The following is a 17,961-nucleotide window of genomic DNA, read 5'->3' on the forward strand; positions in this document are numbered from 1 at the left end:
TAGATATAGATATATAGCCCATTGTTGAGAAGCCTAGCCCAGCAGCAATGGAAAAACCCAAGATGAGAGCTTTTTGCTTCATATGGGAACCCAAGAGTTGACGACAACTATGATGGTAGCGATGCTTTTCTCCTCTCTTTTTGATTTCTTGTTACATTTTTATCTCATTGCTTTCCTTTTCCTTCTTTTGTTTCCTTTTCCTCCATCTCCTTCTCTCTTCGGCTCTTTGTTACCTTTTTTTTTTTTTTTTGCCTTCATATGGTAACCTGAGAGTTGACGACAACTATGATGGCAGAGAGACTTTTCTCCTCTCTTCTTGATTTCTTATTATATTTTTTTCTCTTTGCTTTCCTTTTCCTTCTTTTGTTTCCTTCTCCATCTCCTTCTCTCTTTTGCTCTTGCTTTCTTTCCCCTTTTTCTTTCGTTCCTTCCTTCTTTCTATTCATCCACATTGTCAACACACCCTCTTTGGATTGACTAGATCAGCTTGAGCGTCCAACTGGCACCTATGTCATGTTGTATCCACATAAATCAGAGACAGGAAATGGAGGATCTGTGTAACATAACATGCCATTGCATTTAAAGGTTTACACAGGACATGTCCAACCATTTCAGATGCTTTTTCTTATTTTATTTCAGATGCTTTTTCTTATTTTATCTTCTATTTGTGCTAGTTGCCCTGCTTTCCGATTTGATAATTTTTAATCTTGTCCAATTTTTATGACCCCACCTCATCTTTAACATTCTTATTTTTACAATGTTCATAGGTGAATATGGAAATTCATTCCCATAACATAGTTGGTCTCATATTCTTTGAATTTGCCTTTTAATTTTCTGCATCTTCTTATCACATAACCTTTTCGTAGCACTCCTCTGTTTCACTTTTTCTATTTTAATTATGTGTTACATTTCTTTAAAAGAAATTTGTTTCGATAAGTGATCGAGTCAGTAAATTAGATTCTTTTGTTGAAAGCATAAATAAGTGAATTGATTCTGGTATTAGATTGGTAGGAGAGGGTTTTGATAAGTAAATAGGCATAATACATAGATATACACCTTAACTTGGCCTCAACTGGCAACTAAACACTCCAACTTTGAGAACGCACATCTAGACACCTAAACTCGTCCCCACTGTGTGTCGTGGAAACCCAACGCTGACATGGCACATAAATTTTGGAAGTGTCTAGATGATTAATTTGTAAGTTTGAGTGTTCAACTGACACAGTGGAGACAAGTTGAGGTGTTTAGATGATCATTTTGTAAGTTGGAGTATTCAACAGATGGTAGAGGCAAAGTTTAAGTGTCTTTCTATGTATTTTGCCTAAGTAATTTAGTTTTGGAAAATAGACAGTTAGTTGTGGGAAAATGGATATATCTCCCAGTTGTTAACTTGTTAGTCAGAATTAGCTGATTATATTTGATGGTGAATGAGGATTTTGGTTACGGTTGACATGTCTGGACCTTTTTATTGTTTCTGCGTCTGCTTATTGGGTTGCGCAGTGTCATGATTGAGAAGTAGGTATTCCAACTCATCGCCCTATGTCCTGTTCAAACTCTTGATTGGAATAAAAGTTTTCAGCTAGTTGACTCTAAAGAGCTTGGCTTGACTAGAAAATGTGATTGCTGTGAGATGAATGAGTCCGACAAACCAACAAGAAATTAAACTGAACATAGACTTTCAAAATGATTCTGAAGTAGTAAAAAGTATAAACTTTGTGACATTTGATCTGTTTTTGAAATTATATTAAACCTTAAACTGTAAAGATTCTAAGATAGAAGCATCTAAGCTTAGCTGTTGAGCATCATCATCAGCGCTAGAGTTCTGAAGGAAGCATTAAGCGGAGGGAGATTGAGAGACCAAAGGGATAGTGGAAGGAGGGGTAAGCAATACCAGTAGCTTTGTGGAAATGATTGGGCAGTTCTGCCAATTATCATGATAGCATATGAGATTGGAACAGAAAGCCAAAAGTAAGCGAACTTGTGCTGCTTGATTAATATTCAAACAGTAATTGTGCTCAAGCTTGGCTCGTTAATGAACAGTCTTTGGTCGGTTCATATTCATGAGCCCCATTCATTTACCCCTAGCCTTTGATAATAAGAAGTTTGATGTGGTGAAACAGGGGGATCGGTGCACCAGGTGTCAGTGCAGTGCTCTGGGTCCTGTCCTGTAGGAGTCTTCATTGCTTTGAAATTATTAGTCTTGATACTAGGAGTATTATTATCTTTGTACATTTGCTTATTTTTTTTAGTTCTCTATTACAACTTGACTGTTCCCTTACTTCATTTATCTTATCTTATTATATTGTTGCTATTACTGCCTATTATTATTGTTGTCTTTGCATCTTTTCTTGAGCCGAGGGTCTATCGGAAACAACCTTCCTACCTTCACAAGGTAGGGTAAGGTCTGCGTACACTCTACCCTCCCGCATCCCATCTGGTGGGATTACGCTGGGTATGTTGTTGTTGTATCTTCTTTTATCATGCCATTCTCCTAAAACGTTGGGTCAAGATATCTAATTGAATGCACTTTTGCACCGCAATTCCTTCCAATCTCACTTAACGTCGCTCTTCTTAGTGGCACGACCCAATTTGTAGGGCTGTGACGGGCAGCTAGCGAGCTCGCCCCACTAGGCGAACCGGGTAATATCATTTAACTCTGCCATTCTCAAGCATTTCACTATATTATAAATCCCCAAAATCGTTCAATATTCATAAAGTAAGCGGGTTCGAGCCTTGGAGCAACGGTAAAGTTGTCTCCGTGTGACTTATAGGTCATGGGTTCGAGCCATGGAAGCAGCCACTAATGCTTGCATTAGGGTAGGCTGTCTACATCACACCTCTTAGGGTGCAGCCCTTTCCCGGACCCTGCTAACGCGGGATGCTTTGTGCACTGGGCTGCCCTTTTAGAAGGGGAGTCTTGAAGCAACAGTAAAGTTGTCTCTGTGTGACCTATAGGGTTCTAGACGTGGGAGCTGCCGCTAATGCTTGCATTAGGGTAGACTGTCTACATCACACCCCTTGGGGTGCGGTCCTTCCTGGGACCTTGCTCACGGGGATGCTTTGTGCACCGGACTGCCTTTATTCATAAAGAAGATAAGATTCATGTCTCAAACATCTCAACATAACTAGCTCAAACAACTCTGAAAAAAGAAGAAGCTTAAAGCAACTGAATACTGCATGGAGCAAACTCTGAAACGTGTAACAACCAGTACAGTTGTCTCAACAAACAAAAGGAAACTAAAGCAACTGAATACTGCATGGAGCAAACTCTGAAACGTGTAACAACCAGTACAGTTGTCTCAACAAACAAAAGGAAACTAAATTCATCATCCACGAAAGATGGGGGGCTCACCAGAGTCTTGTAACTAGCTCCTCAATGTCACCTTTTTTGGTCTATGGCTGTACATGTAATCATGAAGATGTGGGATGAGTCCACTGACCCAGTGAACGAATAACCATCCATAACTGTTTGGTCTATGGCTGAAACGTGTAACAACCAGTACAGTTGTCTCAAACCAGAGTCTTGTAACTAGCTCCTCAATGTCACCTTTTTTGGTCTATGGCTGTACATGTAATCATGAAAATGTGGGATGAGTCCACTGACCCAGTGTACGAATAACCATCCATAACTGTTTGGACAAGAAGTTATACATGCTATATACAGAGTTAAACCACTGATCCGTCAAAGATAATATAATGAGCTAAATGCTGTAACATAAATGAAAGCTCTACCTTTTTTAATTTAAGAAAATATCTGAAACAGTAATGTGAAATTTTTTACGTTGTGCTCATGGCCTGTAACTCGTAAGTACTCCTTACTTTACTATCTGAATGCTGAAAGTTGATACTATACTTTTACTTAGGGAGTACTCAGCTTTGACCTAGCGTCATTCCAAAATGGTCAGCGAAGTAGATTTTTGTTTTTATGATGAGTAATGGTCGGCTGAGTATCCTCGTGCACCATGCATACATACATGACGATCCGATCCCTAGCTAATTGACTAGGCATCCTGGTACGTCATATGTACATAACGAAAGTCTGATGCCACCTCATCAGCTAGCGGTTATAGCACATCTGAATTTGAAGCTACCGTGAGAGTATTGAGTAGCATAAGTCTTAGACGAGTAACACTCTTACATGTAGCATTATGCGATATCGCCCCTTGCGAAAGGAAATAATAACTCAGCCATTTTAAAGCTTCCTCCAAAACATACTTTTACTTTAAGACATATAGCCAAACTTGTATAGAATGCATAATGTATCTCAAAGCATTAGACATAACTTAGAAACTTAACTTAAAACAAATTAGCAAGTCTAAAACACACTTTTAGTTAACATTACCATTCTCAAGGAAAAAAAACACACTTTTAGTTATAAATTCTATTATCCATCTTAAGTTACCTTAAATCCAGTTTTTAAACAATAACTAAAAGAGAAAAAATCACCTCAGAAACACTCCCAGGCACTTATCCCAAGGTAATGCACTAAAGTTACTTGGTGATTAAGGTCCTACCTCCGGTGATCCTTCTGATCACCGGAATAATCCCATCTCTTTGCTTCCTTCTTTCTATCACTGGAATAATCCCTTCTCTTTCCTTCCTTCCTCCTTCATCCTTTAGTTATGGACAATAGCATTTATTTTGCGATAGGATTTAAGTCATACGATATCACAAGATCGACGAACAATGATGAACCTTGGTTTGACTGGACTGAGAGAGGTAAGAATTTCATCAGAAGAGTTTCCTTTAATAGGAAGACAATGGAATGGATAGTACAGAACCTAAGAGAGGCGTCAAAAACGCGAGGTAACGTGGTGAGAAGATGGAAGAGAAGAGACAGCTTCTCAGAGACATTCTGTTCCAGGAATTTTAATGGTTTTGGCAGGCATATTAGCATTGTTAGTCTACGTGGAAGGAGGAGAGCTGTACTAATCATCCCTGAAGTATCTTTTAATGCTGGTTGGACATATCTGGCTGACAAGATTGGTAGATTCATCAATAGCTTTGTCGAGAAATTTAATGTGGGGGAGCCTAGGTTGGTGGACAAGGAATTTCAATACGCAGACGCACCCAGAAGCTTTAAATGGTCGAACAAAAAAGTGGTTGGTGGTTCGGCATTAAAGAGGGGAGAAATTATACAAATAAAGGAGGACTTGGAACACCACCAGAATGGTACTCTTGATAGATGTTTAGTTGGCCATTTCTCATCGTCAGAAGTCCCAACATTATCGGACCTTCGAAGATGGACTATCTCTTCATGGAAGCAGGTTCATGGACTTAACATTTATGAGATGCGTGAAGATCGATTTCTCTTTGAGTTTGCCTCCAAAGATGCTGCTGAGCAAGTTCTGAAAGGAGAGTGGTACTGGAAAAGATCTCACATCAGTTTCCAATGGTGGTCCCCTCTGTCAGGGTCATCGATCAAGAAAAATTTACCAAACTCTGTATGGATTAGGGTTGTGGGTGTGCCGCTCCAATTCTGGTTATCTGAAGTATTTAAAGTTATTGGGGACTATTGTGGAGGCTGGGTGGAGACAGAGGAAGAGACCCAACTTCGGAATCATCTCAAATGGGCTAGAATCAGAATCAGAGGTGATGGTAGCGAGATCCCTAAAGAAGTGACTCTGAAGCAAGGCAGATGTCTCTTTACTCTTCAAGTTTGGGTAGAGTCTCCGGTGAAACTTACCATCGGAGAAGAAGAGGAGAAGTTTGCTAATATCCAGCAGTTATCGAAGTCACTGGGAAAAAGTAAGGGAGCAGCTTTTCAGAGAAAGTCAGACCTCGCTGACTTTGCACGTGGTCCAGCTAGGGCATGTGGGCTTGGGGTTAATTCAAATAAAGTAAGGGAGTGGACCTGGGTGGATTGGCGAAGGATATAATTTTTGGCCCAAACCGATTTAATTGTTTGGCCCAACGAGAGAAAGAAAGTGACCCAAACTTAAGTGGTCCACGCGAGGGGTCACGTGCGACCCCTTCAGAATTATTTAATCCCACAGGAACCTTCCCAGTAGCCGATCCTGACAAATACCTCGTTAATTTGAAAGAAATTGCTTCCAGATTTCTAGAGAGCTTTGCGACTTGGGATGGAGCGATCAACAAGCAAAAGGAAAATACTCTTCCTCCTTCTTCTTCTTCTTCTTTACCATTAAGCAAAAATTCTCCAGAATTGGATATGATGGCATCTATCACGCCAAGAAGGAATGATGTAGGAGAAAAAGTGATGGATCAATACCAAGAGATTATACAAGAAGAAGAGGAACGGGAGACACAAGATGGACAAGAAGAAACGGAAAGGGCTGTAGATTGTTCCATAGTTCCTTCTCCATTGGAGAAGGCTCACATGCAAAAGAACAATTTACTGAGAAGTGATGGGGAGTCTTCATCTCTGATCACTATTGAAGATGCTGTCTCTTTAGACCAGCAGAGTCCTGAGGAAGGAAAAGAGTCGGATTCTGCTATCCCAATCTGGATTCAACAAAGTATGCGAGGAATTTAAGGTGGACATATCGGGGTGCAAGAAGGAAGCTTTGATGCTATTTATGAAAATTGATAGCATGAGGCAGAATTTTGTTGAAAAAATAGAAACAAAGCTGATAGCAACTCCAACTGTTAAGGGATTCAAAGAATTAAAAAGTTTGGATATAGGGAGCAATTTCAGAAGCAATGGTACAAGGAGCAGAGGGGGATACAACTATCCTACTGATCAATGACAGTCAACATTGTTTCCTGGAATGTGAGGGGGCTTAGCCAAGCTAGCAAGAGAAACCTAACAAAAAACCAAATTCTCAGTAGGAAGACTGATTTTTATTGCTTTCAAGAGACTAAGATTGAAGGTGATATAAAGGAGTTTGTCAAAGATTTGTGGGATAACAGATGGGCTAAATTTTGTCAACTGGAAGCTAGTGGTACCAGGGGTGGAATTCTCATGTTATGGGATGGGAGATTCTGGTTAGGTGATATCAGTAGTGTGGGGGCTTATTCTCTAACTTGCAAATTTACTGGTAAGAACCAAAAACTTATTTGGTATCTAACTGGTATCTATGCTCCTAATGATAGAGCGAAAAGAGAAGAAGTATGGTCGGAAGTTGGATCTGCCAGAGGTTTATTCACAGGGCCTTGGGTGGTTTGTGGGGATTTTAATACTGTTAGATTCCCTTCAGAGAAGATGAATTGTATCAGAATCACCAGAGCAATGACTGAGTTTTCTGATTTCATTGAAGACATTCGGTTCTTCTTCATTAGGGGACAATAGTATATTTTACAATGCAGGTTTTAAGTCTTATGATATTACTAAATGCAATTCTGGTGTAGAAACATGATACGAATGGGTGGAACGTAGCAGGAATTTAATGAGGAGTGAAAATTAGCATTAAAGTCTTAAAGTGGTTGATATCAGTATTTATTGAAGCATCCAAAGTACAGGGGAAGGTAGTCGGGAGATGGAATCTGAAGGATCATTTTTCAGAATTTTTCTGCACTCTTAAATACAATGAGAGTGGTAGATACATAAGTTTCATTGCCATTCAAGGACAAAACAAATCAGTAATCATTACACCGGAGACCATATACAAAGAAGGATGGGGAAACATAGTACATAAGATTACCAAGTTCATATATGAGCTAGTGCAAGTACATAAGCAATAGTGACCAGCTACGAAACAGTTGGGTGCATCCTTCAAACAAGTCATCACCGGTGACAAATGGAATGGGGTGGTTGAGAAATGTGAAAAAAGGCTAGTGAACTGGAAGAGCCAATATCTATCCTTGAGGGGGGGGGGGGGGGGAGAATTAACACTGATCAATAGTGTTTTGGATGCCATGCCCACATACATGATGTCCCTATTCCCTATTCCTAAGAGTGTTATTGAGAGATTGGATCTCTTGAGAAGGAACTTCCTTTGGGAGGTTAATAGTGACACTAAGAAGATCCACCTGGTTAAATGGTAGGCTCTAATAGGAAGCAAAAAGGCAGGGGGCCTGGGAATCAGGAATTTGAAAGCTCAAAACCAAAGCCTTTTGATGAAATGACTTTGGAGATTTGCTTTCAATGAACAATCCTTGTGGAAAGAGGTGATAAGTGTGAAATATGAAAGGGAAAACAACTGGACAACTAAACCTGTAACTAGTACTTATGGAACAAGTTTATGGAGAGCTCTCAGGAATCAATGGCCAAAGCTCAAGGGAAATTGCAAACTAAAGGCAGGAAATGGCATGAAGATATCCTTCTGGGAAGACAATTGGTTAGAACAAGGTAATTTGAAACTCTTATTCCCAGAATATATACATCCTCAACCTGCAACAAAATGCCTCTGTGGCAGAGGTATGGTCTAATCCGGGGTGGAGTTTGAGTTTTAGAAGACTACTAAATGACTGGGAGATTCAGTGACTAGCAGATTTCTACAAGACCTTGGAGCAATTTAGGGGACCATCTGAAGATGAAGACTGCCTAATCTGGCAGAATCACAAACTAGGCTAGTTTTTTGAGGAGGAGGCATACAAGACTTTTAACATTTACAGAAACCAGATTGACCACTGGCCATGGAAATTGATATGGAAAGTTAAGATCCCTTACAAAGTTTCTTGTTTTGTCTGGCTGCTAGCTAAGCAGGCAGTACTAACTCAGGAAAATCTCATGAAAAGGGGTTTTAATTTTAGTCCAAGGTGTTTCTTTTGTGGTGAAGAAGCAGAGACTGTTAGTCACCTCTTTATTCACTGCAAGACTACCTTTCAGATATGGAGTTTATTCATCAATTTGAAAGGTTTAACATGGATAATGCCTGAGAAAATTGTTCAAGTTCTGGAGATGTGGAATAGTTATGCCAACCTTTCTACAAAGAGAGATGGAGAATTATACCAGATTGCATCTGGTGGTCTGTGTGGAGTGAAAGGAACCTTAGATGTTTTGAAAATAAGTGTAATTCTTTACAGAAGATGAAAATGAAGTGTCTTGCTTTATTCTACTTTTGGTGTAAACAGGAGTATAAGGAAGATCTAGAATCATTTATGGATGTCTTAGGTTCTATATAAGTTTTTGTTATAGGATTGAAGATCTTCTGAATACTCCTTTGTAACTATGAGACCTGTAACTGTTTGTGACAGGTCTGATTTTTGGATAAATATACAAGTGTTACCTTTTCAAAAAACTAAAAAAAAAACAATCACTAAAGAATGATTGAAGAAAAAATAATTTCTCCCAGTAGATTCCATCACCGGAGCAGGTTCAAAGTGGCTGGAAAAGTATTTAATCCCTATCCTCCAAAACTGTACCTGAGAGCATCTTTCTTGCTTGAGTTACTTTTATAACAACACTTTACTTTTTGTCTAAAACATGCATAACTCAATAGAGAACGTGCTAGATACCGGAAAACCAGTAATGGAAAGGTTAGCAGTGACCTCAATGCTTTGACTTATTTCAAATGAACTAGCTGCTTCTATATCTCCATTAATCTAAAGAGGAAGCATGCAACACAACATGGTTTGACATCTGTAGACCAGTCCATAAACCTTATTTATTCTAAAAACCCTAGTAACCCATAAGGGCTCTAAATTTGGAACTCTAAAGAAAATCTAAGAATCCCAAGGATTATATGTGAATTCGACCTCATAGACCTCAACTTAGAGTTGGCTTTACCTCAATCGCTTTGAATCCTTCCACTTAACGATGGGTTCACTCCAATCCTTCTCCCATACTTGTTTGTGATCATAAACTAGATGCCTCGTAACCTATTTCACCATTTAATCAAGATTTATAGGGCTCATACTGAGATTTATAATAGACCTCTAGAGTTGGAAGTTACCTTGCTAAACTTGTATTGCGTATATTCTACTTAATTCCCTTTATCCTAAGTTGAAATCCTACTCTCAGGTTCCAACTTTTAGTTGACTAAAACATACCTTTCTGGGGTTTTAATGGTTGTTGTGGTCTATGGTAGTTGATCCTGATCTAAACTGTTTCTCATTATCAGCTATTAAATTTTACTTACTGTATTGTATAGAAAATGAAGAGGGGATTGATGCCTTTGGTTTGAGGATATTAGTTCAGTAGAGTTCATCTGACTTAAAATATTCACTTGTTTTATCTTGTAATTTATTCATTAGTTCTGATTAAACAATTTTTGGGGATCTATGTGAGAGTTTTGATATGCTTAATTAAGATGTATACGCTAGTTCTTGGTTGCCTCAAAAGTGATCCTAAATGGCAGTTTTGCAGGCCTGGTTCGAGTGACATTGGTAAATTGGGCTGTGCTTCTTTAACTGTCTGGAACATGAGGACGTGGAAAGCCATGGTATGCAATTATTTTGGGTCCCGGTTGTATCCAAGTGCCGAATTTACAATACTATTTCCTTTCCTTTCTGCATGAGGATTCTAAAGCCCAACTCTTATCAAACTTTATTGAAGACAGTCCTTCCTCTTGGTGAAGATCCACCTCCAATTACTTCAGTATGCTTCAATCACAATGGAAAACTTTTAGCAGCTGCAGCTACTGATGGAATGATACACATGTTTGGTATCCTTGTCTGAGCTAGTGAACATAGTGCTGTAGACGTCCTCTCTTATACCTTGCATTAGGAAACTTTTAAATTTATTTACCATTCTCTCTACCTAATTCTCTCTCTATCTATCTATCTATCTATCTATCTATCTATCTATCTTTTGTTGTGAGTAATGGTGTTTGAGAGTGAATCTGTGCTTTCAGTTGACATGATCCCATAACTTTGCTGGCCTGCATAACCAGCTTAACCTTAACAAGTGATAGATATGTCTGCTGGCTTGCAAATTACTGGATGGCCAGCACATGATTCGGCAATTAGTTCTGTTTTGTTTGGTTCTGATGAGACAAGCATTTTCACTTTGGGTATGGATGGAAAGGCAAGTTATTTAGCAGTCAGCAAATTCACTTTATTTTCCTTCCATGCATTTGAGTGCTTCTCCATATATGTAAGGTTGTCACCTTGCTGAAAGCTTTACTTTGTTACCTGCATTGTGAAGAATCTAACTCAGTAGTTTGTGAGGCAGATATTTGAGTGGAGTTTGCAGAATCAAGGCAAAGTACTTTGGTCAACAGATTGCAGCAGGTACATGGGATTGTTTAATCCTTTAGTTTTGGTATTTCATTCTTGTATGAAAATTCCAGTTAACTTGAAATATTTTCTAGCCCTAGTTTCATGCTTGTGGATCAAAAATCATTTATCATTAGTTAATATACTTTCTATGAAGCAGCATATCTATTATTTTTTTTTGTTTTCCCCATTAAATTTGTTCTCTAAGTTGAAAGACGTTCTCTTTTCCTGTCTTGTTGTAGAATAAGGTTCTTAACATCTATCCTCCCCGTGTTGCAGATTCTATAACCTTCAGAGTCTGTCACACTATAAGCATGAAATGGCTCTCGATGCTGATGGAAGAAGACTTCTTGTGACATCCAACTCCCTGAGGGCGCCTATATACCAGGTAAACTAGTTTCACACAGAATTATATGTTTAGGTTCATTTGCCTTGATGTTCTCAGAATCTAACTATTAGTTCATAAGCTCTAGGTTGGCCTCTTAACTGAAAATGGGCAATCATTTGTGGTGGTCACAGAAAATTGTCCCATCAGTAAAACCAACTGGATCTCTCTTTTAGTATTAATAAGTACTGTTGGGAATAGCAGTGCACATACAATGTCACAAGGCCTAGGGCCAGTCTGATAAGATGTAGTTTCATTGGTCCTTGCTATGTCCCCTGTTCATTTCCAGTTACTGTTATATCTTTCCGTGCTGGTTTACTTATGTTAAGATTTATTGACACTACAAATAATTCTTTGTTGTATCAGGTCCGAGGTCATCCATATGGGATGAGAACTCTTCCTCACAGTGCATCTATAACAACAGTAGACTGGCATCCGACATCACCCATCTTCTTGACTGGATCTGCAGATCACTCTGTTCGGGTTACATCTATAGCATGACGACTAAAGTAGTTGAATTGAAAATGTAATATTTATTCGGTTATCCAGTATCTAGGTGGACCTTGAAAGCTCTGTCCATTTTAAAGTTTGATTACAGCCATTAGGCAAAGGGATCATCAAAAGCAGAGAACAGAATATAAAGGTGGTAGCTCGGTGTACATGAGGCTTACGGAAATATTAATGGAAAAAAAAGGACAGAGAAGAAGAGAGGTCATGCTTCATGGACTCTTTGGGTACCTTAGATTGTACGATAATGGAACAATTGGTTTTGCATAATGCAATCAACAATCTGATACATCGAGAAGGGATAAGCGTCGAATAATTGAATACATTGATAATAGTTGCCTCATGTACTTGGTGTTCTTATATCATAGCCAGTGTTTTGATTGTTCTACAAGAAATCAACTTTATAGTGCTGTCTTGCTTCAGGATAAATAATTTTGTAACCTTTTTATTGGGTTTAAAGTAGGTTTCATGATCTAAATCAAACAGCCATTAATACCCATGCTCTACAATCTCAAAACCATCAATCCCAAGCTGACAATTTTGTTGGGAGGCACTGAAATTGTGCGAACGTGATGCACAAAAGTAATCTCGAGTGGAATTAGTTAATCTAGGAGCTTGTAGCTCAGCGTGCATAAACTGCTCACCATAGTTTTGGATAGAAAAGAGCCTAGGGGAAAAATATCTAAGTGGCAAAGAGCGTGTGATATTACAGAAGATGTGTTTTTGTATGACCCATGAACATGACTAAGAATATATGATGTACGAAATGAGAACCATGGAACCAAACAAACCAGAAAGGTTCCAAGTGTTGTAGAGGGAAAGGAGCTCGTGGAGCGAGGTCCAAAGCGAGACGAGCTCGTGATGGGGCTCGGGCCGCGAGGTGTGCAAATGGCAGAACGAAAAGTGGAGAATTTGGCTAAGTTTGGGGAATAATTTTAATTGGTTCAAATTTATTCAGATCACTGAAAAGTACTATATTAGTAAGTTACTACAAAAAACAGATATTACTATGAGATAAGAAAATGTGGCAGTTCCCTCTTAGGTTATGTGAGTAAGTGCTTACCCTAAATGTGTATAGTCGGGTATGATTTTAAAGTGTATAGAAAGTTTGGGGGGTAGGTATTCCAATTTTCAGTTTAAGACAGATGAAATTGCCCTAGGTGTGATCCATGTCTACAGTTCAAAAAAAGGGTATAGCATATGACCGTAGAATAGGGTCGGATGATGAGGGAAGTTAGAAATAACCTTATATTTCACTCTAGTTATTCAGAGCATAATAAGAGAACGTGATGCTACCAAGTGGATAGTAGAATAATAGTAAGTAAGTTTTGAGTAGATACATTGAATTAGTAATTTCAGTAGGGCTAGTAGAGGTACGTTTTGAATTCCTCAGTCAGGTTAACACTAGTGAGTGGGTAACAATCTGAATATACCGAATGCTTGCTAGAACCCAACGAGTTTAATTTAAACCAAATCTTTGTGACAGTGGAAGAATAAAATCAGCTAGGCAGTAAGAGAGCAAACAACAAAAGAATAGTCTTAAGAGTTATCAAAAAAGGGTCTTCCTAAGACTGCGAGTGTGAGCAAAGTTAAGTCGTTAAGACAAAATATTCCAGTTATGAATACCTTAGCGGGTTCATGTAAGTAATTCAGCTTTTCCTAGTAAGGAAGATTGCTTAGATGTGAGTCGAAAGATGAGTCGTCAGTGATGTAAAGTACAAAAAATTGCAGAAGGTAAGGAAAGTTGGTTGGATCCCAACAAGAGAAAAGGATATGCAAGTATAAGACCTTAACCTTTGGTCTAAGGGAGAGATGTGTAAATTGTTAGTACGTCCAGTTGGACATTTGAAACCCGAAGGGTTAGCATGAGATATGAAGAACCTCTATTTAGTAATGAGGGCAAAATGAGAGTCTCCATAAGGAATGTGCCTTGCGTGTACAAGAAACTCGAAGTGAGTATATTGATCGTCGATCAACTTGTGTCAGCTCAGTTATTATCAATTAAGTGATCACATAAAAGTTATAAGATCAATGCCCAGTTATGTGTCACAAGGGTAGTGCCATTGTACGAGATTCTAATCTTTATGTGCTAGTCAAAGACTTAGCGCACAGTAATACTATGCGTATTTCAGGAAGTATCTCAAAAAGAAATCAAGTAAGGGGAGTTTCGCTCATGTTGAGGGAGACAAGAAAATCACGGTAAGAGAAGTTCATCGTTTAACAAACCTAGGAGTTCAACTTTTCCCGAAGATGGTAGAGTTGATGTACAGAACAGAGCCAAATGCTCCTTAGTAGCTGAGCAAAAGAGGAAAATGGTTTCATGATCCCTATCTATTGAAGCTAAAGGAAGGGATTCACAGGCATAAACCCATACCTTTCGAACAAAGGGGAGATGATGGTACTCTAAGGTACCAAGGAAAATTATGCGTCCCAGATGTAGATAGACGCAGAGAGAGGATTATGGCAGAGGCGCATAGTTTCAAATATTCTACCTACCTAAGCTTTACGAAAATGTATCATGCCCTTAAGGTGTTTATTGGTGGAATGACATGAAGAAGAATGTTATTGGGATGATCACTTTCCTCTCATTGAATTTTCCTATAATAACAGCTATCACTCTAGAGTATCAAGATGGCACAATTCGAAGCTCTGTATGGGCAAAGGTGTAGGTCGCCAATTGGTTAGTTTGAAGTTGGCGAAGAAAATTGTTAGGACCAGATTTGGTCCATCAGGCTATGGAAAGAGTCAAGTTGATTCAGGAGCATTTGAAAATGGCTCAGAGTCTTCAAAAGTCCTATTCGGACGTGCGGCGCAGAGACTTGGAGTTTCAGATTGATGATTGGGTATTCATGAAAGTTTCACCTATGAAAGGTGTTATGAACTTGGGAAGAAAGGAAAACTTAGTCCCAGATATATTGGGCCATACAGATTTCTGCGAAGGATTGGTTAAGTATTTTATGAGCTCGAGTTATCGCAGGATTTGGTTTTCGTGCACCCGGTGTTACATCTATCCATGCTGAAGAAGTGTGTTGGAGACCCATCATTGGTTATCCCTACTGAAACAATCACAGTTAAATATGGAATAGCTTATAAGGAGATTCCTATGGCTATTTTTGATCGTTAAGTTCGTAAGTTGAGAACTAAGAAAGTTGTCTCAGTAAAGGTGCTTCGGAGAAATCAGAAAGTCGAAGACGCTACATAGGAATCCCAACAGGACATGAGGTCCAAATATCCACATCTATTTGAAGCAAAAGCAGAAAGAGTTGAAGGTAACTAACCTTTGCATTCAGACTTCTTATTATAGCATTCGCATTACATTCCATTCAATATTCAGACCTCATGCTATAATTTGTCAGTTCAGTATTCTTGTCAGTTTAGTATTCATGCAACTATGTCTGCAATGCATGTTAAGTTCAACCATGAGAACCATGACCCAGCATTCGAGGACGAATGATCCCAAGGGGGAGATATTATAACATTTCGTACTCCCAAACTAAAGTATAGAACTATGAAATCAGAAGAGCAGAATTTTCCTAAGTGTTGTGACGCAGAGGGGAGCTCGCTTAAACCAAGACAAGGCCTTGCTCGGCGAGGCTTAGTGGTGCTAAAATGAAAATTCAAAACAATTGACTAAGTATGGAAGGGACACTGGGTCTCGCTGATCGAGACATTGAGTCTTGCTGAGCGAAGCCCAGAGCGAGACCTTGTCTGGCTATGGAGCTTACTAAGCGAGCCAACCCATCCCAGACCTAGTTGTTACACCTCCCGTTTTCGTCGCAAGGAAGTCTTTGGTTTATTGGTAGTTTATACCCTTAGCATGGATGTCACACCCCAACTTCCGATAGGGCATGATGGGCACCCGACCCTTAGTTAGGGCTGAGCGAACCCGCTGATTCTCGCGATACTCATAATCATACTGGGCCCTTAAATCATGAAATGAATGCATAATGTAAACTTTACAAAAACATGCTTTTCGTCTTTCTCAAATCAAGGAAAATCTGTAAACATATGAAATCTGTAACATAATGCATAATGATACATCGACACAGAGCCGCTTACAAGACGACATGTCATATACGTAACTCGTCTCGCAAAGTCTCTAACATAACTCAAGATACCATAACATAGATACTCATGACTCGGCAAGAAGACTCGGGAGGAAATGGAGCTCGCCAATCCAGCTGGAACGTCTTCTATTAACATCCTCTACCCATCTGTGTACACCTGCGCGGCATGAAACGCAGCCCCCCGAAGAAAGGGGGTCAGTACGGAATATGTACTGAGCATGTAAAGCATGAAATACAGTAAACAGGATCATACTGAAATCAGGAGCATAGAAAATCATAAGGCTTGCCTCTGAAACATAAATCATGCGTATCGATATCATATCCAGTTCATCATGGGACTTAGAGCCATAAGTGAATAATCATCGTGTACATATGCATATATATCGTGTCCCGGCCCTCTAGTGAGGGACTCGGTAAATAAGATCATCATATCATCATGTCATCATACCATCATGTCATCATATATATATATATATATATACCGTACCCGACCTACAGTGAGGTACTCGGTGAAGTAATCATATATATACCGTACCCGGCCCTCTAGTGAGGGACTCGGTGAAGTAATCATATATATACCGTACCCTACAGTGAGGGACTCGGTGAATGAGATCATGTCTCCATCATGTATATCATACTCGGCCCATCCCGTGGGCCGGCGCCATCATCATATCATCACATATGTACGTACCCGCCCCCAGTGAGGGACTCGGTGAACAATGCAGTGAACTGTGCACGAATACATACCCGGCCCGAGACTCGGTGAAAGACATATTGAGGCTTGCACGAACAGAGTAGTAAGAAACCACATGCATACAAATCATCAATCCAGACTCAATAGATAAGTAGACAAATCAACGCTCGAGTATCTGAATAATAGTCACACTTAGGACTCTTGAAATATCACTACAAAATATGTCACATAACGTCTCATGGATCATAAACATGTATCAAGCCAATCCGAGCCCGCCTAGGAAAGTTACGGCATTATTCATTATGGAATCCTCTACGAACATGTCATAGCAATCAGAGACCGTATATGAAAGTTAGGGACATTATACATTATAGAACTTTCTACGAACATATCGAAGCGATCCGAGCCCTTCTATGAAAGTTAGGGACCTTATCCGACATAGAATCTTTTCGGAACAAAACTCTTTATGCAACATTTAATAACCAATCATACAAAAGACATAAGAACCATAATACGACTATATTAAGAATGCTATCATCAAGAAGTGAATAAGAATCGTATACATGCTCGGATCTTAAGAATGGAGTTACCCCAAGGCTCGTATCGTATCTTACTTACATCTAAGACATGCCAAAAGAAAGAAGGGTAAGCTTTACATACCTCGTCTGCTTCCTAAGCTAATCCGAACTTAAGTCTCAGGCTTCCCAAGATCTACTACAACGTCATTATATACCAAACATTAGCTATAGATACTTAGGGATTCCATCCCATACTAGCACTTTATCTACAGAAATTTGGGCAGCAGTTCCCCTATAAATTCAACAACCCCGAGAATTCAACTCGGCCAAATCATCAACAACAATACCAACAATCATATTAACAACATCAACAATCAATTCAAAACGCATTCTAACTGTTATACCTCGTACTTTGTACGTTGGAATATTCTAAGTCGGTTGCGACAAGTTAAGGATAAGGTGGTAAGTTTTTTTCGATTTTGTTAAAAGTGCATAAGTTGCATATTCATCTTTTATTGGTATGGAGTATTAAGGGTAAAATTGGAATAAGGAAATTTGGGGTCAAAAGTGAATTATGAAAAGTTAAGCATTTCATGAGAATTTGGGGCTAGAAGTGAAATTTTGAAAAAAGAATATTTCATGAAAATGGCCACATGTGGCCATGTGTGAGATGTGGGCCATAGGGCAACTTGTGCAAATTATATATGATGAAAAAGATGACAAGGTAAG

At 39.1% G+C, this 17,961-nt stretch overlaps 1 protein-coding gene across 1 annotated transcript in view; it reads left to right on the forward strand.

Annotated features, from left to right (window-relative positions):
• LOC132041466 (uncharacterized) overlaps positions 1-12,363 on the forward strand; it is a 30,858-nt gene extending 18,495 nt beyond the window's left edge. The window contains 6 exon segments of the mRNA XM_059432177.1: positions 10,211-10,286; positions 10,400-10,508; positions 10,758-10,870; positions 11,018-11,076; positions 11,341-11,449; positions 11,813-12,363. Coding sequence (XP_059288160.1) covers positions 10,211-10,286; positions 10,400-10,508; positions 10,758-10,870; positions 11,018-11,076; positions 11,341-11,449; positions 11,813-11,947 — 601 coding nt within the window. The 3' untranslated portion in view covers positions 11,948-12,363.
• Positions 12,364-17,961: the final 5,598 nt, after the last annotated feature.

The sequence above is a fragment of the Lycium ferocissimum genome, unplaced genomic scaffold (genome assembly GCF_029784015.1).
Source record: "Lycium ferocissimum isolate CSIRO_LF1 unplaced genomic scaffold, AGI_CSIRO_Lferr_CH_V1 ctg1030, whole genome shotgun sequence".
Lineage (NCBI taxonomy): Eukaryota > Viridiplantae > Streptophyta > Magnoliopsida > Solanales > Solanaceae > Lycium > Lycium ferocissimum.